At 40.7% G+C, this 27,106-nt stretch overlaps 1 protein-coding gene across 1 annotated transcript in view; it reads right to left on the bottom strand.

Moving 5' to 3' along the window:
- Positions 1-26,704, bottom strand: part of GPHB5 (glycoprotein hormone subunit beta 5) — a 31,936-nt gene extending 5,232 nt beyond the window's left edge. The window contains exons 1-3 of the mRNA XM_082736437.1: positions 26,631-26,704; positions 3,373-3,475; positions 500-709 (exon numbers count right to left, since the gene is read on the bottom strand). Coding sequence (XP_082592563.1) covers positions 500-703 — 204 coding nt within the window. The 5' untranslated portion in view covers positions 704-709; positions 3,373-3,475; positions 26,631-26,704. The remainder of the gene's footprint in view (positions 1-499; positions 710-3,372; positions 3,476-26,630) is intronic.
- Positions 26,705-27,106: the final 402 nt, after the last annotated feature.

The raw sequence follows: 27,106 nt of genomic DNA, 5'->3' as shown, positions 1-27,106 counted from the left end.
TGCATGAGCCACTGAGGGAAGAACTGAGAACCTGCCCTCACCTTGCTCGAGAGCCTAAGACCTATCTCTTGTTAACTGGCTGGCTAGATCACAGGTAGAAGAGTATAGAGAACGTTTGGTGACACGCTTGAACCAGTGATTTATTCCCAACTTTCTACTGACTATCCATATAACTTGGCAGTCACTCACTCCTTGAATTCCTCCATGTCATCTGGAAGATGTGTAGAATAATAGCATATCTTAACCTTCCAGAGATGATTCCCAAATACACAGATACTATGTAAATATGAATATTAATTATATCAATGCTTTGTTAGAGGGGCAAGGTCATGCTTCTTTCAGATTTTTTTTTTTTTTTTTTTGGAGAATGCCAAATAATTGTCATTAAAAAAAATTCTGCAGGAATGCCCCCACTCTATCTCATTTTATTTAAAAAGTGAACACAGGAATCAGCCCAGGTGGCTGGCCTGAAGGCTTTGCCTTCAGTCTTGAGACTCACCTCCCAGGTTTCACAGCGGCCCCAGCAGGCATCCGTAGTGATCCGAAGGCCCCTGCAGCCTGGCTTTTTGGCCAGGAAAGTGAACTCCCTCACGGCACAGCCCACAAAGGTGAGCAGGTTCCCACTGGAGGTGCTGAGGACACAGCTGCAGCCAGCAAGGAGGAAGAGGGCCATGGGGCCAAGGAAAAGGTATGCCAGCTTCATGGTGTTCTTCCAGAGACGGAAAGGAAAGAGAGTTTACTAAGAGAGCCAGCTTCCCAGGGCACCTGGGTGGCTCAGTCAGTTAAGAGACAGACTCTTGGTTTCAGCTCATGTCATGACATCGGGATCATGAAATCAGGCCCCAGCATCAGGCTCCACGCTCAGCACAGAGCCTGCTTGAGACTCTCCCTCTGCCCCTTCCACCTGTGCTCGCTCTCACTCTCTCCCTGAAATAAATAAATCAATCTTTAAAAAAAAAAACTAAAAAGAGAGCCAGCTTCCTTCTAGGGGGTGACCAATGATATTATGGTCACTGTCAAAGGCATTTTGCTCTTAGCATTTCAGAAGAAATGAGCCAAGAAAGTGCAAATGCCCACAGACACCAACATAATGGCCCAGATATTCCTCTGACTCCAGCATGGTTTCCACGGACCTACTGTGCTCACTAGACATCTAACCCCTCCCCTAGGGCATTCTCAGGATTTTCCTTATTGTTCCCCAACTGCTGGACTTGACCCACATGTTAGAGAGCTTTATTCCAATGATGTCTTCAAAATAAATGCAAAATATGAGTCACACCAAAAGTAATGCATATCTGAACATACTCCACAAACACACACAAATTATTTTTGTTCATATCTAGGGTATTTGGTGCCATGTTCCCTACCTGCTCAAAATTATATTTTCAGTGTCATGGATGGGGAATGGAAGGGATGGCAATTTAAAAAAACCTCCATGCCCAGATGTACTATTACCAACCCAGGGCACAGAAAACAGGGATGTGCATAAGATATTATGACTCCCGGCACCTGAATTGGTAGCATTCATAAAAAATGTATCCTATTAGCTACAAATTGCCTCTGCTCTATGCTTCCACTGTAATAGGCACCTGGTTGTGATTCAATTTAAATCCACACATTGGAAAGCATTAGAAGGGTTTAAAACCTAATCCTAATCTACTGTCAAGTCTATCCTCCCTGGGTCATGGTGATTTTCTGTGCTTTTCCAGGAACCAGAGTCATTCCCTACAGGCTTCGCCCGCAGGACAGAACACACCTGGATGTTAAAGGGAGAGTGGACACCACGTGGATGGAATGTCCTCCATTCACTATCACCTCAAATAATTCATTACTGCTACAGAATTATTTATTTTCAAATCGGATATCTCGGTCTCATCTACTTCTCCTGATCTACCTCTGATCTGTCACCTTAGCAGGGCTCTTTGGAGTTCCCTTCTGGTGGACTGAAGCTACAAATACGGAGAAGCACTTACCTGATCTCGCTGGAGCTAACTCCTTTTAGAGCTCACACTTGCACCCAAGAGGTCAGAAAATCACAATGAGTGCCAGAAGTTTGCTCTGGTAAATGTCTCTACCCTCTGGTACCAGGCTGCTTGACTGCTCAAATATATAGGAAGGGTCTTGTCAATCAAAACAAAAGAGAGGCAGATCCTTACAGGAACCACTAAACACATCAAAGCCTTGGGATATAAAGCCAGTCTCTCTTTTCCAAAACTGATTAACTTAAAGGGTGTTGTTTTGTTGCTTAACATCACCTACTGAAACAGAAAGTTACCTTGGTGGGTGACATAATCCTAGGGAAACAGTCAAAAGTAGTTCACCTGGGAACAAATGCACTGGGGCAAGATGGATTAATTTTCCTTCATGGTAACCACAACTTTCCTTCGAAATAGGAGTCAGTCACTAGCCACTCACAACAAACCCTTTCCCTTAGCTCACAACACATTTCAATACATTGAAAATAACAAAACGGTAATTCTTCCTGGAAAGAACACAGGATCACAAGCTGAAAGGATGGAACTCACAGTAAGAAGAAACCTTTGAAAGTCTTAAAATTAGTTAAGGATTAGCTAATATTAATAACACTTTAAAATGAGTTTATAGGAAAACACACACACACACACACACACCAAAATGTCCAAAGAGATTCTCTTGTGGCACAGGAATTAAAGAGGACTTTTTATTTCTTCTATATGGTTTTCAGCATTTTTCACATTTTCTACACTGTGCAGACTTTTAGAATGGAAAATCAATTGATATTGACAGTTTAGAATTAAAATAAACCAATAAGTATATATTTGGGCTGCATGTAATGATATTCAATGTTGTTCCAACAGAAATGTTTCATTAGACTCTGGTTCTGGAAAATCTGAACTAAGAATGCAATAGTATTCTTTATGAGCATGGGACACAGTTTATATTCCAATCTGCAACAGTAGCATACAAATGGATTAAGGACCTCATTGGTCATGGTATTATTCTGGGTGCTTTAAAAAATAAATGAACCAGACACCGTCCCTGCCCTTAGGAGTTTATATATCACAGCAAATAATGACATAGCCAGAGACATTTAAGATGCACATTACACAAGTAAATACTACATAAAGAAATTAAAAACCTTTCTGTTTCTTGCAAAGGAAAAGTGTTCTGTAAATATATGCTACTCATTCAGGGCTTGATTTTTTTTTCAAAACGTGTTAACAACCCTCAGTGAATCCATCACTAGACCATCAACATACCCATCTCTAGAATCAGATTATGATACGTGTCTTATCGAAAATTGAGCAGGGCTTGGAATAAAGGACTTTCTCCAGCCCTTGAGCCTGTGGGTCGCATCACCAGAACTGGGGTCCTGTGGGACAGACTGCTTACCTGGTGTGTTCTTCTTCACTTGCTTAAAGTTCTCCAGTTGGTGGTGAGCTGCCATCCTAAATTGTATTTCTGAAGAGAACTCTTCAGCCCTTTTGTATCAGACCTGAAACATATATATTTGCCTCTGTAATGTCATGAGATAAAGACAACAAAGAGAAGCCAAGGGTACTTTTCTTCTACAACCTCCAATTCCCTTGTAATGCAGAACCAAGCAGCACACCTGCCCCACCCCCATCATCATTAACCTTTAAGAATGACAGTTTCTAGTCACCAAGCACCTCCTATGGATTCTGCTGTGTTTTCACATACATTATCTCTCAATCTTATAACACTTCTGTAAATCAATGATTTTTTTTCCTCCTTTTTCCATTGGGTGAAATAGAGGCTCAGTTATTTTGCAATCTGCCCCCCTCCAAAGCCTTCGACAGCACTGGGCATGGTAAAGAATGTGGTTTCATCTCTACTACCAAGTGTTGAAGGTGCTTCCTGGGACACTGCATTAAGGAGACCTCGGAATGGTCACAGTGCAGAGGCCATGGCTCATCAGCTTCATCATGGGTGTAGAAAAGGGGAATGATGTATAGATGCTACTTTTTTGCCATCCTTACATTATGCCTTGCCACTTGGCTCTCCACAGGCCAAGCAAGAGGTTGCATGTGGTGTCAAAGTCTACCTAAAGAATATCTTGGCACCAGGTGTGTGCATCTGTCACCTTCCCTCCCATCCCCATGGACGTTCCCACCATTGAAGTCACCCTCTTGAGGTATTAAATGAAGATGTGGGTGATGTCTCTCCAAGTGCAGACCCTGGAGAATCTTCTTTCATCCTGTTCTATTTTCATCTTCTTATGGATTCATTGTTCCCATGGTGGATGAGTCACAAGAAAGAGCTTCAGTAGGGATGTGGAAGGAGAGGGCAGAAGGAGCCTGGAGGAGCCTGGGGGAGCATGACAACAGAAAAGGAGAAGGGTCGGTGCCTTGAAGAGGAGACTGAACAACCAAGGCCTAGTCCAGGGAGGAAGGCCCAGACGGGGAGGGCCCAGGAGTGGGCAATGTGTGCAGGCAACAAAGACATCACAAGAGCCTGGCTATTTGCTCCGCTGCTCAGCCACGGCGACTGTCGGTGGCACAGCTTCCTCTGTGACAGACACGGGCAGGTCACTTTTCTCAGCTTCGATGTTGCCATCTGTAACATGATGCGGTTGGACCTTACAATTCCTAAGGCCCCTCTTGCACCAGAATTTAAAGTTTGGCAAACTCTCTTATGAACAAAACCAGCTGAGGGCAAGTCAGATGGAGAATCCAAAGATTCAAACTACAATAAGTCTTCCAGATGAGGGTTCAATTCTTGACTTTGACACGTGCCAACTTGTGATCTTGGAGAAGACTCATAACCCCCTGAGTCTTAACTTTCTACAAAACTAAAAATGCCTCCTGCATAGGGTTCCTGTGAGTATTCTACAAAATAATATCTAAAGAGGCGCCTGGGTGTCTCAGTTGGTTAAACATCTGCCTTCAGCTAAAGTCATGATCCCAGGGTCCTGGGATTGAGCCTGTATTGGGCTCACCACTCAGTGGGGAGCTTGCTTCTCCCTCTCCCTCTACCCCTACCTACCCTCTACCCGCTTGTGTCACTCTCTTGCACGCTCTCTCAAATAAATATATAAAATCCTTTTTAAAAAAAATAACATATATAAATTGTTCATCCCAGTGCTTGATACCTGATAAACAGGCAACAAATGTTTCTCTTTCTTTCCCATCATCATTGTGTACCTCCAAGAAATAAAAAGCTGTTAATAAGAAATTACTTCACATCATTGATTTTTAGGCATATCCTGATTTCAAAGGTATTAAATGTGGGGGGAAATGTGAGCCTGAGAACAGAGGAGGCAGTCTTTGAGGGCTGTGAGACCCCACCAGCATCCTGAAACCAGGAGACATGGGGTGGCAACAAGCTTGCTTCCCCAGCCAGCCTGTGGTGTTTTGATTGGATGCTAAAATTAACAACACATTTTCCAGTATGGAAAAAAGTCTGGAGCATAAGATTTAGTCTTGAAGGTCCAACTCTCACACTTTGGGGGTACACACTTTATCATAGTTCCCATATTCGATATAGGAATAAATCTTCATGAATATCCCAAGCAATTTCAGTGCTGGCCAACAAGAGAGTCAAATTAACTGAGCCAACCAATGCATACTAAATAACCCACTTTGTCCCACGGGTACTAAGTGAGGACCCACAGGAGCAAAGCTGTTTGTTCTGTAACTTACAATGATCTCTTAAGAATTGAGAAGAGATGTGCATGCTTTGATAATGTGTTTCCACATTGTCTTTTCAGAATAAACAATGCTCTATCCAAGGGTCACTTAACCAACATTAGGCTTCCTGTGGATGAAAAAAAAAAAAAAAAAGCCGTGAAGGAAGCTATGTGTTTCAAGGAATTAATAGAATTAGTGATTTTCTGCAAACAGATGTAAGGAAGGCCAGCCTTAGACTTTACATAGCTGTATGTTGCTTTTAATACCCCTTATTTGCGGTGGGGTGGGGGGTGGAAATCTGGGTTTACAAATGAAGACAAATGGTGAAGTACTTGGAAGAAATTAATTTTATTGAAAGGACATTTCTTCCTTTCAAAGCACTGGGTATTTGTGGGACAGCTCCTCATTTTATTGACTTAAAGAGATAATATTTGCCCTAGATGATGGTGTGGTTGCTATGGTAACTTTTTTTTTTTTTTAACGAGACTAAAAATAATGAAGCCTGTGTCTGATGTACTAGGACAAGTCAAGCCTTTCTCCACAACTGTCTAAAAGAAGTATCTGTCAGTTGTCACAGATTTATTTCAGATTAAGGGGCACATGGTTTAGGCACTGAAGTGGAATGTTTTTATTTCCGCCTGACTCTTCCACTTTTGAAGGTCATAGCTTTGCCTGGCATGGCAGACACATGCCTAATAGAGAGGAGCTTAATGAGTCACAAAGAAGCATTCTTTATTTCAAGTGCGTCCTGTATTCTCATTGGAACGAGGCCACAAAGCTGCTGGGTCCCCAAATCCTGCATTTGTAATTCCCTAGGCAGTTGCACAGACAAGGCCAAGGCTGTTGTTAGCGAAGCTTCGGAGCAACAGCACCTCATTTGTTTGCTGCTGGCTTTAGTCCAGAGAAAGATTCCTAGGATCACGGCTCCAGAGTGCGCACATGTGGCTCTGCGTGCCCGTGCTTGGGCCGGAGGGAAGGTGCCGGGAGAGAAAAGAGGAGAGCTGCTCTCCTCTCGAAAGTATTCACTGCACAATCCAGCACATATTTAGTAAAGCAACTACTCTGTGCCAGGCATGGGCCAGCCCTGGGGTCACTGGGCTCATTAAAAAAAAAAAAAAATGCTGATGTTGGGAGACATGGGGGAATAGCCAACAGCTGGAGAGATTTCCCTCCTGCTTCCCTTTCTCTGTTTTCTTTCTTCCTTCTTTCTGGCCTTCCGGTGTTAGTGAGTCTTACCATGTGTCACACACATGTGAGTGCGTGAGTTGAAAATGGAGATGGACCCGGGGACCTGTCCTCAGGCAATAGTCTAGTGAAGATGATAAATTAACCAATGTACATATGACCCAGAAATTGCACTCTCGGGCATTTATCCCAGGGAAATGGCAATTTATCTTCACACAAAAACCTGTACGCAAATGTTCATAGCAGCTTTATGGATAATAGCCCTAAATTGGAAACAACTCAGATGTCCTTCACCCTGTAAATAGTTAAATGACCTGTGGCACACCCATCATGCAGAATACCGCTCAGCACTGGCGGGAAAAAAGCACATGACCCCTTGTAAAGGTCTCTGGAAAAATCACACTGAGTGAAAACAGCCAATCCTGAAAATCGATATACTGTATAATTCTGGTTATGTAACATTCTAGAAATGACAAAATTATAGAGATGGGGAACAGACTAGTGGCTGCCAGTGGTCAAGGTGACTCGGGGAAGGAGGGAAATGGGTGTGGTTATAAAGGGTCAACATGTAGGATTTTTCTGATGCTGGAAATGTTTTGTCTCTTGAGGGTGGTGGTAGATGCAAGAACAAAACATGTAACAAAATTACAGAGAACTAAATACACACATGTTCACAAAATAAGTACAACGGGGTTGAAGGAAGCATGGCGGTTGACTATATCAATGTCAATTCCCCAGCTGTGATATTGTACCATTGTGTTTTAAGTACAAAACACATTGTGAGAAACCAAATAAAAGGTGCACAGGAGGGGCGCCTGGGTGGCTCAGTTGGTTAAGCGACTGCCTTCAGCTCAGGTCATGATCCCGGACTTCCAGGATCGAGTCCTGCGTCCGGCTCCCAGCTTCTAGGGGAGTCTGCATCTCCCTCTGACCTTCTCCTCTCTCAAGCTCTCTCTCTCACTCATTCTCTCTCAAATAAATAAATAAATAAATCTTTTTTTAAAAAAGTGCACAAGATTTCTCTGTATTATTTCTTACAACTGCATATGAATCTACAATTATCTCAAAATAGAAAGTTTGATTAAAAAATAAATCAACACTTTATTTAGGGGGTGGGCAAAACAGGTGAAGGTGGTCAACCAGGACAACTTCCAGTTATAAGATAAATAAGTCCTGGGGAGGTACCCTACAGCATAGTGACCGTCGTTCACAATGCTGTATCGTATACTTGAAAGTGGCTAAGAGAGTAGATGTTAAAAGTTTTCATCGCGAGAAAAAATGTGGAACTATGTGTGGTGATGGATGTTACCAAAATTTAATGTGGTAGTTATTTTGCAACCCATACATATATCAAATCGTGATGTTGTATACTAAAACTAAGACAATGTTCTATGTCAATTATACCTCAAATTTTTTTTAATTTTTTAATTTATTTCTTATTTTTTATAATCATATAATATATTTTTATCCCCAGGGGTACAGGACTGTGAATCGCCAGGTTTACACACTTCACAGCACTCACCATAGCACATACCCTCCCCAGGGTATACCTCAAATTTTTAAATGAAAAAACAATGACTCTGCATTCAGGAAAGCAAAACAAAGAAGTTCATTTTTAAGTATTACTGTTAAGAAGTTGAATTAAAACAATTAGAGGCTTAAAAAATAAATCAATCGATTTATCATTAAATGGGATAAATGCTATGATAAAAATGGATATGGAAAGCTATGAGAGCTTAGACTACACGGCATCAAAAGAGATGATTTCTGGAGCAGTGACTCCAGTGTGTTGAAAGAAAATACATTCCAGGCAGAGACATATCACCGGAATTGAGGGCAGAATGTCTGTCTGTCTTGCCCACCGTATTTCTCCAGTGCTAGAACACTGAACAGCTCAGTGTTAATGATCAAAACTGTTGAGTGAATAACTGAAGACATGGAAGAGGGTATGGCGAGTTTGAAAAGGTAGAAGGGGTCATCACGGTCGAGCACACAGTGCGTTCATGAAGAGAGACAGGGATGAGGACGGTAGCAGCAGATGGGCTCCGGGCCAGGTACTCTGAAGCCCTCATCCTAATTCTAACATAAAATAGGAGCCAAGTTTGTGTTTTAGAAAGATCCTGTGGGCACAGTGAGGAGACAGATTGAAGTTAAGATGCTGGCTGGGTAGGCTGCTGTGCTAACCCAGGTGAGTACTCTGCTCCCAACCTCAAACACTAGAAGTCCTGCGTCTAAAACAGAGGTGGCTGTTAAACATAGACTTTGAGGGGCGCCTGAGTGGCTCAGTGGGTTAAGCCTCTGCCTTTGGCTCAGGTCATGATCCCAGCGTCCTGGGATTGAGCCCCGCATCGGGCTCTCTGCTCAACAGGGAGCCTGCTTCCTCCTCTCTCTCTGCCTGCCTCTCTGTCTACTTGTGATTTCTCTCTGTCAAATAAATAAATAAAATCTTTAAAAAAAATAGACTTCGAAACACATATACAAAGAAGGTGAAATTAATTTTAGTGATTACTCCCAGGGTGTTGAGTGCCAGAAATAAGACCGTACTTAACCCAATATCACCCAAAATTTCTACATTTCAACATGTAATCAATATAAACCATTATTAATGAAATATTTTATATTCTTCCTGTATCTTTTCCTTATATGAAGATTTTGAGACCAACTGACAGCACATCTCAATTCAAACTTGCCACATTTCAAGTGCTTGAGAGCTACATGGAGTGGTTACCATATTGGACAGCCCAGGTCCAATCCAGAGACATGCCGCACAGTGGCAAGGAGTATTTTTTTGAGCTCTTAGACGCTTTTCATATGTCACATCTATTAATTCTCACAACAGTAATCCTATGAACTATTATTATCTTCCCTTTCTAATGAAGAAACTGAGGTCAAACACGTTAAACAAATTGACCATGGCCTTCCAGTTACTCAATGATGGAGCTAAAATTCAAATTCGGCTCTGACCGATCTTTACTTTATCTAGCTGCTTTAGCCACAGCATCGTGCTGTTGCAGGGAACAACCTTGACCTACAGTGAGGGGATCATAAGCTCAATCTTCTAGAAATATCTGAGTCCTCAGCCAGCTGAGCCTGTGTCCATGATGCACGTGAAATTTCAAAGTTTAAAGCAGTAAGGGGTACATTGAAAAATGATAGAGAGTGAGACTTACCAAAATGTATATTTTTTCAGATTTCTGATCTGCTGAGCCTGATTGCATAATTTGAAAGCCTCAGTGTTTTCTTACCTAACGTCACTGAAGAGCCTACTTCAAAATAAATTATGGAAAGAAATCTCTCCTAAGTGAAGATAGCCTGCCCTGACATTTACTGAATGATGAAGCCATGGTGATGATCAAGTCCAGAGAAGGGAAACGACTATGATCAAGGGGCTGGAGGAATTTCATAAGAAAGGATAGGCTTGGGACGGGGTGGGGTGGGGGGCGTTGGAAAACCACCAGCGTAAAGGATTAGCTGGACAGGCAAAGGTTGAGGAGAAGGAAAAGACCATTTAAGATCTCAAAGCCAGGACAGCTGCGGTACGTGAGCAACAATATTTTTAAGGCTGACCTAAGACCCATTTCTCTCTGTCGCCAAGGCCCCTGGGTCCTGGATGTCTCTTGGTACAAGTAACCCACCTTTGCAAAATGCTGGGCAAGAATTAGAGATGTAGTTTGAGCCTTTAAGAACTGAGTGAAGTAAAAGTCTCAAATCCATGATTCTGAGTTAACAAGCCATGGAGAGAAAACAATCTAGTCCCAGAACGTAAAGCTCAAACAGGCTGCACACAAGGTACAGAAACACTTAACACTATCTGTTGATTGCCTCACTATCTACATGACCTCGTTATTTGGATGTCACAGAAATGCCCCAACTTCCCAACTTCATGGTGTCTCACGGTTGTTTTATCTCTCTCTCTCTCCAGACTCCTTCCCACCCACTTCATCTGGCATTTCCAATCTCTGCAAATGAAACCTCTTGAGATTCGTTCTAGGCACCTCCCTGTCCCAAACTCTCCCACTCCCCACTGCACACACCCCCAAAATCCCATCCGTACTGTTGACTCACCTCCAAACCCTGCTAGATTCCCAGCTCTAAGTAGATGCTCCAGGACTCTCCCATTCACTCTTACATCCCTAATGCTTGCACATCATATGCAAGAAAGGTTTACCTGAATGAGTAAAAGACTGAATGATTGTGAGGAATAACAAATATCACATATGCCCACTTTCCCCAACTCAAAACTTCATCAGTCTCCATTAACATTTAGCAAGTATTTCCAGGAGAGCAATCAATCCCACAAGAATTGTTTTCCCATATCTAAATAAGAACCCAGGGGGCCAGTGCTGGTGTTCTCATGAAAGGCCCCCAGCTTCGAGTTAGTGCTGTATGAGGCCCACACATGGGGGTGTGGACTTTTCGGCCCAAAAAGCAGTCTTGATAGCATTGGGCCCAAGGAGCAGGGTCAGGGCCCACCTCCCCCATTATCATCTTTCTGACTACAAGACATTGAACCTGGTGGCTTCCACCCACCCCCCACCAACGCTCACAATTTTAATAGAACCCTCCATGCAGGGGTCAAGCAGGGCATATATATGCTTCGTGGCACTTCTTGGCAACTTGGTCTGTTTGGTTGGGTTTCATGACTAACTTCAATTTCTTGGAAGCAGAAAAACAATTTCCCTTTTTGCAGCTTGAAATATCTCATCAAAGAAATGTGGAGAGTATGAAAATTAGATTTGATTGGCAGCCAGCTCTTTGCTTCCATCACTTCTGTTCTGTAGCTCTCTTTAAAAAAAAAAAAAAAAAAAAAAAAAAAGGAGTAGGGTTTTCTGACAGCCTGATGGGCAATGACATAATTTTAATAATCCTCTCCTCTTTAGGCGAAATTAAAGAAAAAAATTTCACAATGAAATTACTGTGCCTCCAAGATGTAGTCACTAGATTCACCCTCTTTGCATTGTTCGTGTCCAGCACTCTGGAAACAAGATGCATATTTCAGGCATGCCTAACACTGTTGTTAATGCTCTACTTTCTGAACTGCCTTGAAGGTTGATGAGGCCTAAAGCAGATGGAGCCAGAAGAGTGAAGCGTTAGAAGTACTGTCAGAGTCCACAGACACATACACTCAATTCAACTCGGTTCATCGCATAAAATTACGAATCTGATTCTCCAGTTTAAAGAATGACAAGACCTTTTATTTTGAGATTCCAGCCTAATCTTTTTCTTCCAAGGTCATGCTCAGGATTGGTTGGGGAGAAGGATGCTTATCTCCCATTCCCACTTTTCCATAGTGGGCAAGAGAGAAGAGTGTACATAGAACACTTCAGGCTTCTGTCTCTGTATTCCACACTCCCACCATGAGTCTCTTATCAGATCAGTTGCTGAGATTGGGGAATAAACAAGCCTGGTGACTCAACATCCTGGAGAATCAGAGTTCAAGTAGATTTATCAGTGAGGATGGTTCTAGCTGCAAGTACCAAGGACGAAGCACTGAAGTTGTCATAAACATATATAAGTTTAAGTAGGAAGAAGTCCAGAATCAGGGAGATGGGCATTGGTGCGGCTACTCAAGGACCCAGGTGTTTTGCATTTTTCTGGTTGCCTCTGAGCATGTTGGCATGCCTCCCTTCATGACCTGCTCCAGCTCCAACCCGTGTCCCAAAACAAAACAAAAGAAGAAGAAGAAGAAGAAGAAGAAGAAGAAGAAGAAGAAGAAGAAGAAGAAGAAGAAGAAAGAAAAGGAATAAGGAGAGGAAAGCACCTGTCACAAGCATTTCTATTTTAAGAGAGGAAACGTCTCAGAGGAGTTTCCTGCTGATTTCCTCTTTAATCCCTTGGCCAGAATCAGGTCACATACTCACGTCCTAGCTATAAGGAAGTCTGAGAATGGAAGTACTTTCAGCATCCATGTAGAAGACCAGCTCTGCTGGCAAGGGAGAAAGGCCTAGAATGTCTGTAGGGTAAACAACCACCAGCGCCTGTCAAATGTTTTGATATTCAGAGCTAAGGCCATTTGACTACATATCAGGTTGTACTCTCTAATTTAAATTCATTCGGTAAGAAAGCCAATATTTTTACCTGCTCGCATCAGATCCCTGTGTCTCATTTTTCTGTTAGTTTCAAGCTCAGAGCAAAGGGAGGGTCCTGGTTACTTGTCCCCCCAAAATACTAACAATTACTGCCAGGAGCATTGTTGACTCTAGGAAGATCAACCACCACCACCTCTTTGGATCTCAGCTTTATATGGAAAACAAAGAATTTGGATGAGTGCATCTTCAAAGCCCCTTCCAGCCCCAACAGGCTCTGGTTTCATGACTGTGCGTTCAAATGTCTCCAAGCAGTGAATCAAATCACAAATAGCCTAAGAAATGTTATAAAAGGAAGAAATTCGACTCACATTGACTCGCATTAGCCTTGGGGAATAAAAACTAGTAAATAACGATGAACTCTGAAGCTAGTGTCAGTTTAATAAGAAGAGGAACTTGTGACTGTGCCCCCAGGCATGTGAGAGAGAGTAGCCATGTAATGGACTTACAAGAGTTTAGGAAAATCGCTGCTCCCTTGAAATGGAGTCCTGTAAGTCTAGCAGAATACAAGGCACTAAAAATGGATCTCTCCTTCATCTCTGTATTGAAATAACCTCTAATATCTACAGTGTACAGCCCAAAAACCTTGATGTCGTTTATAAAGGGTCCTTTCCAGCCTATCATTGCCCTACATCCACACACTGAACATACTAATAATAACAGCGAATATTTTTAAAGCATTACTCTGTGCTCAATACACATGAAGAACTTCATCTTTCATTGTCTCTTTTAACCCTTACCATAAGAACAGTGAATAAGATACCATCTTCATTTTACGTATGAATAAGCTGGAATTAAGTAATTAGCCCAAGGCCACACAGCTAAAGGTGGTAGAGTCATAATTTAAATTTAGGCAGACTGTGCCCAGAGCCCATGCCCTGAACCACTATGTTGTATTTCTCTGACAATATTTAAATATTTTTTAAAACTTGTTTACATTTCTTTTTCTTTTTTCTTTTCTTTTTATTCTTTTTTATCTTTCTTTTTTTTTTTTTTTTTTTTTGAGCAAGAGAGAGAGAGAGAATGCAAGTGGTAGGGGAGTGGCAGAGGGGGAGAGAGAGAATCTTAAGCAGGCTCCATGCTCAGCACAGAGCCTGAGGGCTCAATCTCACGACCTTGAGATCATGACCTGAGGTGAAATCAAGAAGCAGAAGCTCAACCAACTGAGCCACCCAGGGGACCCCATTTCTATTTCTACCAGTAATACATAAGGGCCATTTTCTCTTCATCCCCTAGTTTTACGTCTGACAACTAGATACTCCCATAAATATTTAAAGAATGCATGTGTGAATGAGTGACTTCCTATGCCGACTTTCCAGTCTTCTGCAAACACACTCTACTCTATTACACCCCCATGCTCTAGCTTAGACTGCTCCTTCTGTCCAGCAGACTCCTACTCCTACTCTTCCTTCAGGAATGGGTTGAAATGTCACATCCTTGTTCTGTTCCTCCCAACAATCTTCGAAAGAGAAAAATAGGTCATATGGAAAACAAGTCATAGAAGAAGGAACTAGAATCAAAAGCCATATGATTTACTTATTAATCAGGGTCAATTAATGATAGCTCCCAAACCTCAATAACTCACAATAAAATGAGGTACCTACTTCCAGTTATAAAATAAATAAGTCACAGAGATGAAAAGTACAGCATAGGGAATATAGTCAGTTATTGTAATAACATTACATAATGACAATTGGTGACTATACTTATTGTGGTGTGCATTGAATAATGTCTGTATAGAGCTGTTGAATCCCTATGTTGTATACTAAAACTAATATAACATTACAGGCCAACTATACTTCAACCAGTCAATCAATAAGTCACAGTCAGCAGAAGCAGAGGACAGGGTTCTTTAATCACTAAGGAACAGAGGACCCATCTTGTGATGGTCTGCAAAGGGAAGAAAGATCTTACAGGACCATGTGAACCTGCAGAGGGTGCATCACTCTATATCCACATCCCATTGGCCATAACTAAGCCTTATGCCCCTGACCTAACTGTAAATAAGGCTAAGGAACAAGATTGTCCTGAATGCCCAAGAAGAAGAAGAAAGAAATTTGGTGAGCATATGATATTGTTCTCACCATAGCTTCTTCACAGTGATACAAAAAAATGGCTTCAAACTGTTAATGAAAATTATTTTTATCTTCAAAAATTCTGTACCCACACCAATTTTCAATCAAGCATAAAAGAGGACTAAAGAAATATTCAGATATGTAAGATTGCCTAAAGTGTGTAGACCTTATGTATCCTTTCTCAGGAAGCTACCAAAGAAGGTAAACATGGAAATAAAGGAAGAAGAGAACATCAAATCCAGAAATCAAGGATCCAGTGCAAGAGAGAACTGAAGTCTAGAAATCATAGCTGTATGGAAGAGGGAGCAACACTGGAGCAGAAAAGGATAAGTACCTGCATTTGAAGAATGTGGAAAATAAAAGGGAGCTGGTGTGATGTGTGGGCTCTGTTATACCACCATGCCCTGGCTTATCCTGGTCCGTCATCAACCATAGTAGCAGTCCACAGATAATATCTAAAAGTTATAAATCTAGAAATAGCAGTATATGCATATGACTTGGAAATGGAGAAGTAGATTACAAAAGGAACAGCTAAAATGGTTGCTCCAGGATACTGAACTGGGAGGTAGGGTAGGATAGCACAAAAGAATGCCATTTTTCATGACAGCTCTTGGTAGAGTATTTGAGTTTTTAATCACGTCTTTGCTAAAAATTTTATATATTTTTTAAATAAGAGAAGAAGGAGAATGAAGTTTTCATAACGGCTCCTTTGTCTTATCCAAAGAGTCCACCAAGAACCTTATTATGGTTTCAAAATGTCAAGGAGGGAAGAAAAAGACAGGGCAAATGTGCACAGATAGGACGTCTTCTTTAAACCCCAAGCACCCAAGTGGTGTATTTTCTCTTTCATCCATTTCTTTTTAAAAATACTGGTCAATGGCCCCACCTTCGTGAATAGGTTCAAGGAAAGAGGGAAAGGACTGGAAATAACAGATAGGACCATGGACAGAGCCCCTGGATGATCACTAGTGACCACCACCTATGCTGGGCCTATCCACCATCTTGCCAGAAAAAGGTAAAATAAGACATTTTAGGCATTTTTTCTGAAATCAGTATACTCTATATCCTCCTTATCTACTGGCTTCATAAGCCTCTCAATATTTTTTTAGTTTGACATGAGTTTTTGGTGAGTCATGTGGATTGCCATAGGTATTGGTTTCCTAAGGATTTGTACACATATCAGTCTTACCTGTCTTATTTCAATAATTCATCTTTTTTTTTATTATTATTCAGGAAGCATTTGTCCATTTCTTGGCCTCTTACTGCCCTCCATGCTTCCAAAAGTTAACCAATAGTGGTTCTGGTCTCAGTTCTATAAAACTGATTAGAATTTTTTTTGCTCAATTCTAAATACTTAACCACATTTTTAAATGTGGGGACATCTCAGTTGTCTCTTCAACAACATTCACCCTGCAGTCATCTTCTGAGCACCATTCTAGGTATGGGGGGGTGAAAAATATGATAATACTTACTGCTATTGAAGGACTCAGTCTAGGGGCGCCTGGGTGGCTCAGTGGATTAAGCCTCTGCCTTCGATTCAGGTCATGATTCCAGGGTCTTGGGATCGAGCCCTGAATTGGGAATCTCTCCTCAGCGGGGAGCCTGCTTCCCCCTCTCTCTCTGCCTGCCTCTCTGCCTACTTGTGATCTCTCTCTCTCTCTCTGTCAAATAAATACATAAAACCTTAAAAAAAAAGAAAGAAAGAAAGAAAAATAACTGGGGAACCCGAGTGGCTCAGTGGATTAAGCCTCTGCCTTTGATTCAGGTCATGATCCCAAGGTGTGGGATCCAGCCCTGCATCAGGCTCTCTGCTCAGCAGGGAGCCTGCTTCCCCCTCTCTCTCTGTCTACCTCTCTGCCTACTTGTGATCTCTCTCTCTCTGTCAAATAGATAATAAAATCTTTAAAAAAAAAAAAAGAAACTCAGTCTAGAGGAATAGGCTGAAAATTAAGTCAATAATTTCATCAGTAGTAAGGGCTATGGTAGAAATATGCATATAGACTGTGGGTTAGGAAAAACACTTGAAGCAACCTGGAGAAGGGAAAGGCTTCCTGGAATTAAGCATCCTTTTAAGCACATGAGGGACTTAGGAGTGAACATGTTGAGAGAAAGGAAAGGGCATTCTGGGTAGAGGAAAGAACATGAAAAAGCTCTGAAGTTAGAGAGATCTTAAAAGGGCCAGGGAATCAAAAGTCATTTGGGCATAGGAAGAAGATGTCAGGCCCATTCAGAGAACAATGGGGGCATGTTTTGAAAGGAAGACACTGAAGGATTTTATTCAAGGGAATGTTGTGATTAGATATGAGTTTCCAATAGATCTTGCTGATTCAGAGAAGTCAAGTGTGTAAGTCATAAGAAGAGGAAGGAGAGACTGGGGAAAAGAGATTCTGAGCAGACATGAGACCATTGAGGTACGAAGGGGAGAAATCCTGAGAGTGTGGATGAAGACAATGGAAGTGTGAATAAAAGGGAAGAGAGAGCAACTGAAATCTATAATTAGGAGGTTAACCCAACCAGATCTAGCTATAAAGTGTGAAGGAGGTGAGACACCTCGGATGGCACAAGTGTCTGGATTTTCTGAGTTGGTAGATGGTGGTATCATTGGCCAGTCAGAAAGGGACTCTGTTGGAGTAGATTTGGGGTCAAGTGTGTTCACTTTGTTGTGATTTTGAAATACTTGCCAGACATTTGAGTGGATATGTAAATATCCACTGTGGATATTATATATTTACATATTTACATGTTGATTACATTGATTAAATATTGATCACATACAAATTTACATATTTACATATTGAGTGGATATGTAAATATGGATAGGTAAACACATAGGTCTACAGTCCAGAGAAAGGTCTAATCAAGAGAGAAAACAATTGAGTCATCTGCACATAGAGGTGGTGGAGGAGGGGATGAATGAGATTTCCTCGGCAAGATGTGTAGTAAAGAAAAAGATAAGAAGTCAAATAAGGAAGCTCATAGCTTAGTACTGAGCTCATTTGGACTAAAGCATTTATCTTCTCAGGATTCCTACACCTTGACTTAACCCCATCATTTTGATGTCTATGTACTTTTATCCTCTGCTTTAGACACAATCCACTTGAAGGTAGGGGCAAAATCTTGTTTGATTTAGTATTCCTGGGATCATGTACACAACTAAGAATGTTCTATATGTTCAATAAATATTTATTGAATAATGATCCTATATTCATAGAGTTTATGGAAGAGAGAAAAATAGCAAGTCTGATATGCTTCAAATTCAGAATAGCATGAAGTTTTAGCATGCTACTCAAAATGAATTATAATCTAACAACACACCTCTTCTCTCTGCCTCTTCATTCTCTTAATACTCACTTAAGAATAGAAAAATAGTTTCTAGACTTTACCATTTGCTTCCTTTCCCCACTATGAAAACAGGAGTATTTTATTTTTCTGGCATGCCTTAGCTCACTTTAAAACTAAATTTTAAAACCATAGAAATAATCTTGATTGGCTTCTGCTCTCTGTTAATCATCCTTTGAGCCCTGGTGGGCAGGGTGAGATCAGGCTCCCTCTTGGAGATAATACATGGGCAACAATTCCAGCTCAAGAAAAAGCAAGCATGATTACTCTGCGTGAGCCTCCCTGGGACAGTTTACTGACATTGGAAATTCGTCATGGTTACCAAGTACTTTGATTTCACAAAAATAAGAGGTCTTCTTTGCTGAGGTGAAAAGTAGTGTTTCGGTTTATACAGATTAACTAGAGAAGAACCACAAGTTCAGGGTCAAAGAGCCAAGATTTTTCTCCTCTTACTGAGCCAGCTACCAGGCTATTCAGAAGATAATGATTGGTGTTTATAGTTACTATATTGGCAAGTTTGAAAGATGGTAAAGATGGAATGGATTTTGTCTTTGAAAAGAGGCCACCAGAGGCAGGGTACTTCTCCATCTGCCTGTCGAAGTCTTCATGTTCCCCAACAATTGTGTTCTGGTTGGTAACTAACCAAGCAAATGCAAGTTAAGGTTCTGTGTTTGGCACACTGTACACAAAAAAGCAAACCAAAAACAAAAATGTTAGGTGACAAGATTTAAGTTCTGGGCTTTGGTTTTGGTTAGTCCAATGCAGCCAAGAGCCAAGGCCAGGGGTCCAGACAAAGCTGAGGACTAACTGCACCTGGGAAACTGCACCTGGGAAACATCAGCACCTGCACCTGGGAAACATTAGCAACTAAATCAACTCTTCAATTTCAGTGTCAACTTTTAATGGAAAGTGTTCTCCTCACTCTCCCACCTCTGAGACCAGAGTCTAGATGCTGATGGTGCCATTTCATACCTAATAGCAGAAAATATTATATATATTATATATATGTATATGTATACATATATATGTATATGTATTATATCCTGATAAGGATGCTGTGCAAATAACTACCAAGGTTCTAGAGACCTCATAAATTCATACAAACCTGTTGGGAAACACTGTGTCCATAGGTCTCAAAGTCATAGAAAGTTTTCTGCTTTCTATTCCTGGGAATTTGTCTTAAGGAAAAAAATTCTAAAATGAGAATAAAACTTAGGCAAAATGCATTTATTGCAGCATTACTTTACAAAAATAGCAATAGGAGCTATTCTACTCATACAGGACAGCAAGGCATTCAATTATGATCCATCCACAGCTATGTATAGAAGAATGAAACTCAACCATTCTTTTACACCGTACACAAAGATGAACTCAAAATGGATGAAAGACCTCAACGTGAGACATAAATCCATCAAAATCCTAGAGGAGAACATAGGCAGTAACCTCTTCGTCATTAGCCACAGCAACTTCTTTCAAGACAGTCTCCAAAGGCAAGGCCAAAAATGAACTACTGGGACTTCATCAAGATCAAAAGCTTCTGCACAGCAAAGGAAACAGTCAACAAAATGAAGAGGCAACCCATGGCAAACAAAACAAAGAGGCAACCCATATTTGCAAATGACACTACAGACAAAGGACTGATATCCAAGAAATATAAAGAACTTCTCAAACTCAACACCCAAAAAACAGATAATCAAGTCAAAAAATGGACACAAGACATGAACAGACACTTCTCCAATGAAGCCATACAAATGGCTAGCAGACACATGAAAAAATGTTCATCATCATTAGCCATCAGGGAAATTCAAATCAAAACTACACTGAGATATCACCTTACACAGTTAGAATGGCAAAGATTAACAAAGCAGGAAACAACAAATGTTGGAGAGGATGTGGAGAAAGGGGAATGCTCTTACAGTGTTGGTGGGAATGCAAGTTGGTGCAGCCACTTTGAAAAACAGTGCAGAGATTCCCCCCAAAATTAAGAATAGAGCTACTCTATAACCCAGCAACTGCACTACTGGGTATTTACCCCAAAGATACAGATGTAGTGAAAAGAAGGGCCTCATACACCCCAATTTCATAGCAGCAATGTCCACAATAGCCAAACTGTGGAGAGAGCCAAGATGCCCTTCAACAAAGGAATGGATAAAGAAGATGTGGTCCATATATACAATGGAATATTACTCAGTCATCAGAAAAGATGAATACCGAAGTTTTTTTTCAACATGGACAGGACCGGAGGAGATTATGCTGAGTAAAATAAGGAGAGAAAGTCAATTATCACATGGTTTCACTTACTTGTGGAACATAAGGAACAACATGGAGGACATTAGGAGAAGGAAAGGAAAAGTGAAGGGGGGGAATTGGATGAGGAGATGAACCATGAGAGACTGTGGACTCCGAGAAACAAACTGAGGGTTTTAAAGGGGCAGGGATTTAGGGGATGGGTAAGCCTGGTGGTGCATATTAAGGAGGGCACGTATTGCATGGAGCACTGGATGTTATATGTAAAAAATGAATCTTGGAATACTATGTCAAAAGCTAATGACATATTGTATGGTGACTAACAAAACACAATAAAAAAATTTTTTAAAAAGCTGTAGTCTGCACACAATGGAATGATATTTATCAATTAAAATCATTATAAATACTGTAGCATGTAGAAAAGCATTTGAAATATGGTTAAGGAGAAAAATCAGAAGAAAAAATACATGGTATAACTATATCTGTTAAGCAATTATGCAAGCCTATGGATGAAAACTGGATCATCATATGAAAAATAATTTATTAAGATGAGTAGATTGTATTAACTGTAAAAACTGAATGATTTCAAATCTTCAAGGGAAGAAAATTCTAATATTTAAACAATCCCACAAAGAAGAAAAACATCCCAATTCCTTTACAAAAGCACTAATACTGAAACCAGAACAAGACAGCTCTAGAAAAGAAAGCTATGTAATCTTATTTCTCTTATGAACACTGATGTAAAAATGATAAAGAAAATATTAGCAAATTGAATCCAACAATATATTAAACAAATACTACAGCCAACTTGGGTTAATTCCCAAAATACAAGGATGATTCAGTAACAGGAAATCTGTTCATATAATTCTCCATATTAATAGGTCAAATGAGGAAAAACACATGATATCATCTCAAGGGAGCCTGCCAAAGCATGTGTTAAAATAAACATGACAGTTATTCCTGATTTAAAATAATATTTAAGGAGTGCCTGGGTGGCTCAGTCGATTGGGTGTCTGCCTTTGTCTCGGATTGTGGTCCCGGGGTCCTGGGATCCAGCCCGGGTCAGGCTCCCTGCTCTGCGGGAAGTCTGCTTCTCCCTCACCCTGTGACCCACCTCTCTGCTCGTGCTCTTGTTCACTCTCACTCCCTCTCTCTCTCTCAAATGAATTTTAAAAATCTAAAAAAATAAAATAATATTTTAATTCTTAGGAAAATAGGCACTTTCTCAACATCATATGTATATTCCCATGTGTGTATAGTTTTTCCCTCATGTATATAGTTCATTCAGAACTACAAAAATGCAGCAACAGTGGTGCCTGTGTGTCTCAGTCAGTTAAGCATCCAATTCTCAATCTCAGCTCAGGCCTAGGGTCATGAGTTCAAGCCCCACACTTTTTTTTTTTTTTTTTTAACCATAATCTATTTTTTTTTGTATGACATAATTTATTTATTTATTTATTTTTTTAAATTTATTTTTTATTTTCAGCATAACAGTATTCATTATTTTTCACCACACCCAGCACACTTTTTTTTTTTAAGATTTTATTTATTTATTTGACAGATGGAAATCATAAGTAGGCAGAGAAGTAGGAAGAGAGGAGGAAGCAGGCTTCCTGCTGAGCAGAGAGCCCAATGCAGGGCTCGATCCCAGGACCCTGGGATCATGACCCAAGCCGAAGGCAGAGGCTTTAACCCACTGAGCCACCCAGGTGCCCCAAGCCCCACACTTTTAAAGAAAGAAAGAAACAGGAAGGAAGGAAGGAAGGAAGGAAGGAAGGAAGGAAGGAAGGAAGGAAGGAAGGAAGGAAATGCAGCAATAATCATTTGATCTGATGAGTTCCTTGAAGATTAAGTAGGTATAATGACCTTTCAAAGGCTCAAAGGCAAGCCCTGGTATCACAGTGTGCTGGCCTTTGAAGGTTGCATCTTCAGGTCCAACTTACTTTACCCTGTAACCATTAGGATGCTTTGAGCTGCAATTAACCCCATTTTCAGTATTTTCCAATAGGTTCCCATGGCCTAGATGAGAAATTCCCTTCTGCAGCCTCTAGGGACCCACTCTCCCTCTCACCACCAAGCTCCATCTCATTCAGCTGTACTGGTCCTCCAGTTTTTTTCTAAGGCACACAAAGCACTTTCCTGCTCGGGACTTTTGAATTTGCTGCTCCCCCTGTCTGGAAAGTTTCATCCTCCAATGTTTCAATGGCTGGCTCCCTCACATTATTCACTTTCCTGACCAAATAGCATGTCTCCTCCCAGAGCGATGACCACCCAACAACACTCCCTATCTCACACTCTGCTTGATTACTTGACATCACAGTACACATTCACGTGGTATTCCCTCTGCTACCAGAAATGACGTTTCATGAGGGTAGGCACTTTGACCAGATCGTTCACAGCTGCATAGCCAGTACCTAGGACAGCGTCTGGCACATAGTAGCTGCTAAGTAGAAACAGGGTAAATATGTTGCTAGAGCAAGAGAAACTCTGACTCATACAGATTTAAACAATTAAGGAACTTGTTTTCTCACAAGGCTAAATCCCCAAGGCTTTTTCTCTCTTTCTCCGCAATTCCCTGGATTCTCCCCTCTTTTAAATGTCAGCTTTGTCCTCATACAGAGGTGGCATTTGTAGTCTCAGGATAATGGCAGTAGCAACCGGAACAATGTGCCCTCTCTCTCATGTCCATTTGAAAGAGAAAAAGGCTCTCCTCTTGTGTTTGTCAGAGCTGTCTCAAGATGACACATAGGGACACCTGGATGGCTCAGATACCTGGGTTAAGCATCTGCTGTCAGCTCAGGTCATGATCCCAGGGTCCTAGGATTGAGTCCCACATCAGGCTCTTTGCTTAGTGGGGAGCCTGCTTCTCCCTCTCCCTCTGCCTGCCATTACCCCTGCTTGTGCACACTCTCTCTCACAAACAAATAAATGAAATCTTTAAAAAAAAAATGACACATTAAAAAAAAAAGAACAATTATAGCCCCTATCATAGAATAGAAGCCATTCCCTTCAGTCTGATTGAGCTTCCTTAGTTCACATGTCCACCCCAAACCAGACCCTGAAAAGGAGGCTTGAGCTTCAAGGTTGGCTCACGTGAATTAGGACCCACCACTGGAGAAGAGCTGGAGTCAGCCTCCACTGCCTTCCCATGGGTATGAGGAAGGTGTGGATTGATGCTTGTCCTAGATAGACAACTAGCCAGGATTGCTACAATCTCTGACTTCAGGGGAACTTCTCAAGCCCCTGGAAACTTTTCCAGAGTAATTGGCCTCTTGGGATCTTGAAACACGATCATTTCCTTGGGACATTTCTTGAGTTAAATAGCATTCTTAAATCAGAGAGCTGCCTCAAAAGTTTTCCTCCAGAAAAGCCTGAACACTGGGAGAAAGGGAACCAAATACAGCCCTTTCATGGGAAAGAAAAGAAGATGGAAACAGCAATGCAAAACACATTTCACAGGAGAGCATTTCTTGCAAATTGGTATCAAAACACAAAGCATATACAAAATACAATATTCTTCCACAGAAATTAAAGATCATTTAATTCATATTTAGGCAACGTGAATAGAGACAGCAATTCAGCCCAGGAGAAAATATTTTGTCAGCCAAATGAGCAAGGTTGTAAATCACTGAGAACATATCACTAGTCAGATACCCTGAACTGGTCAACAAATAGTTTGACTATGAAGTTGCTCAGGGTACAGCTCTCACATATGGATGATTTACTAGGGAACAGACCCACAAGGAGACATTGAGAATCACTGGACAATACTGAAGGGTTGTCTGTCCTTTAAACAATATTACAATATCCTATATCACCCACCGCAAAAGCACAAACTAACTTCTAACAGATCACCCCTGAAAGATATTCAATCATTTTTTTTACATTGTGACTCCTTCTCTGAGAAGCTTTACAACCCATATAATTATTTTCTTTTTAATTAGCTTTTGGGTTGTTGCTTAATATACTAAAAAATTAGAGGGGGTGACTATTTCACATGCTTTGAAAATGCTGTTTTCTCAACATTAGATACAGTAACAGTATTATCAGTTGGACTCCCCCTACTCCCAACACTCAAGCCTGCAAACAATGCAAAGCAAAGACAAGCCTTTTATTTCTAACACAGAGAAGACAAGACTTTGAGTATAACTTTCTTGCTTCTCTCTAACTGTCCTGCAAGGGCATCTTCTTCAAAAGGGCTTCATGTTTTTCATTTCATGAAAAACATCCACTAATATTGCAATGGATGAAAGGAAAATGTATAAGACTTGAAGATGTACAATGTTGCATGAATGGCTTAGAAAGTATACACAAGTTACCACAGAACATACCCCCAGAAAGGGACAGAGCTGAAAGCAGACTCTAGTAATGACTATTCCCCACCAGGGCTCCTCTGCTCCGGCAGGGCTTCTACTGTGGAGAGATTGTCCCTCAGCCAGGCAGCCAGGTCCCTTTCAGGTGTGTCTTGCTATAGAAACAGTAGGATCCCAGTCATGTGCTATAGGAAAGCACAGATTTAGCTGTGAGTTTTCTTTCATCCAAAACAAAGGTCTAGTGAAAATTTAAATACCCGTAAGGACATACAGGTACATATCCATAAGGTTATGCATAGACATATCCAAAACAAATTTGCTGAAAAGTGGATAGAGTCAATAATATTATAATCAACCTTGTATGGTGACAGATGGAAGCCATACTTGTGAGGACCATAGCATAACCTACAAGTTGAATCATGATGTTGTATACCTGAACTATTGTGACATTGTGTGTCAACTATACTCAAATAAAAAATATTTTGGGAGGGCGGGACGCCTGGGTGGCTCAGTCATTTGAGCAGCTGGCTTTGGATTTTGGTTCAGGTCATGAGCTCAGAGTCCGGTGCCAGGGCTCAGCACGGAGTCTCCTTGATAATTCTTTCCCTCTACCCTTCCCCCCACTCACATGCACGCTCTCTCTCTCTCTCAAATAAATAAATAACTCTTTTAAAAAATCTTTAAGTTGCTCAAAGGAATCATAGCTATTCCTAGTTCTGAATATGAGAGAACTTTCTCCCATCACCGCATATTAAGCATGTGAAATAGTTGACTGGAGTTCCACTCTATTTCCATAGAAAGTACAAGATTAATTATTTAGGCTGTGGCAGCTGTCTAGCAATCAGGAGATAAGGCTGATGTGATGAGGACAGCAGAGTGATAAGATGAAAGTCCCTGCGTCCCATTGTTCCACTAAATTAACCAATCTTCAGACTTCTAGTTGTGTGACTTTCTAAATATTTTCCTTGTTTAAGCCACTGTTAGTCCAGTTTCTGTTAGCTGCATCCCCATCCCAGCTGACACATACAATGAGACCAGAAGAGTAGAATCCCACGTTGAATTCGCTTAAACTAAAATATTCATGCATTTAGATCAGAAAGTTCAGAAGCACCATTATTTGAGTGGGTTCATAAACACATTGTTGATAATATTTCTGACCAGCTAATTCTGGAGAGACTCATGGAAACAGAGATAAAATCTAAGCCTCACTCCAACCAATAATTTGACCCCCTTTTTCCTCTTAATCAACAAAACTAATTCACATAAAATGGTTTGCAATTCATATTTGTTGATCTTAGTTTGTACCAGCCACTATATTGAGTACTTTATGCATATTCTCTTTTTTAATCCTCAGAATAATCTTATGAAATAAGAAATATTATCATTCTTTTCTTATAAATGAGGAAAATCAAGCTGAAAGTGGCCATCAGACTTCCATCTTGCCATAAATCTCTTCTGTGTTATAATCTTCATCCTTTGTTGTAATCACTTATGAGTAATGAAATACACAAATATCAGGAAGTAAAAGAAAGGAACAGAACAGTAAGAGTCTCCAATAATCCAATGTTAGAATAAATTCATCAGTGATTAGGCAAACAAAGTCATTCAGAACTTAGAATAAGCTAATGTGGAAAAACCAACTTTACATAAATTTCTTCCAATACTATTGTTCTCTCCAGCAGGCTTGGAGTGGGTTTCTATCACAGTGTCCCATGACTAGATACTGGGAAATTTCCCTTCAGAAAGGATACCCACCTGTTAATGAAAAATTCTCCAGTCTTTTCCAGACTTTCCCCTAGACAATTAATCTTCCAATTCATTTTCATAAGTTGTCGATCAGATGTCATCAATGGTAATGAAATCCACATCATTAAAATATAAAACTTTCAAACTACATCCGTAGAAAGAAAGGACAAAGACAACAAAAGGCATGTTTGTTTACTTTGGGATAACATAGTAACTCTGCACTATTTAGTCAACTCTCCAAGTAAACCATGATTTCTATTATTCATAACCCTGACATTTGATCAAAGTAAGCTACTAAAAAGACTAAATGTGGCTTATGTCTCCATGCTCTTTTCTCTGGTAGTTAAGCCAAACACAAATTTCATTATCTGGTTTCTAGTCACAATAATGAGTCAGATTGTTCTAAAATCTCAAGACATCATAGCCAAGGATTCTTGAGAGGGGCTGTAGGTGAATCTGAAGAAACAGAAAACAGTAGTAATGGC

This window comes from Mustela nivalis (assembly GCF_964662115.1).
Source record: "Mustela nivalis genome assembly, chromosome: 6".
NCBI lineage: Eukaryota > Metazoa > Chordata > Mammalia > Carnivora > Mustelidae > Mustela > Mustela nivalis.
Note: the sequence above shows the minus strand (reverse complement) of the source record. Positions and strands in the feature narration are given on the sequence as shown.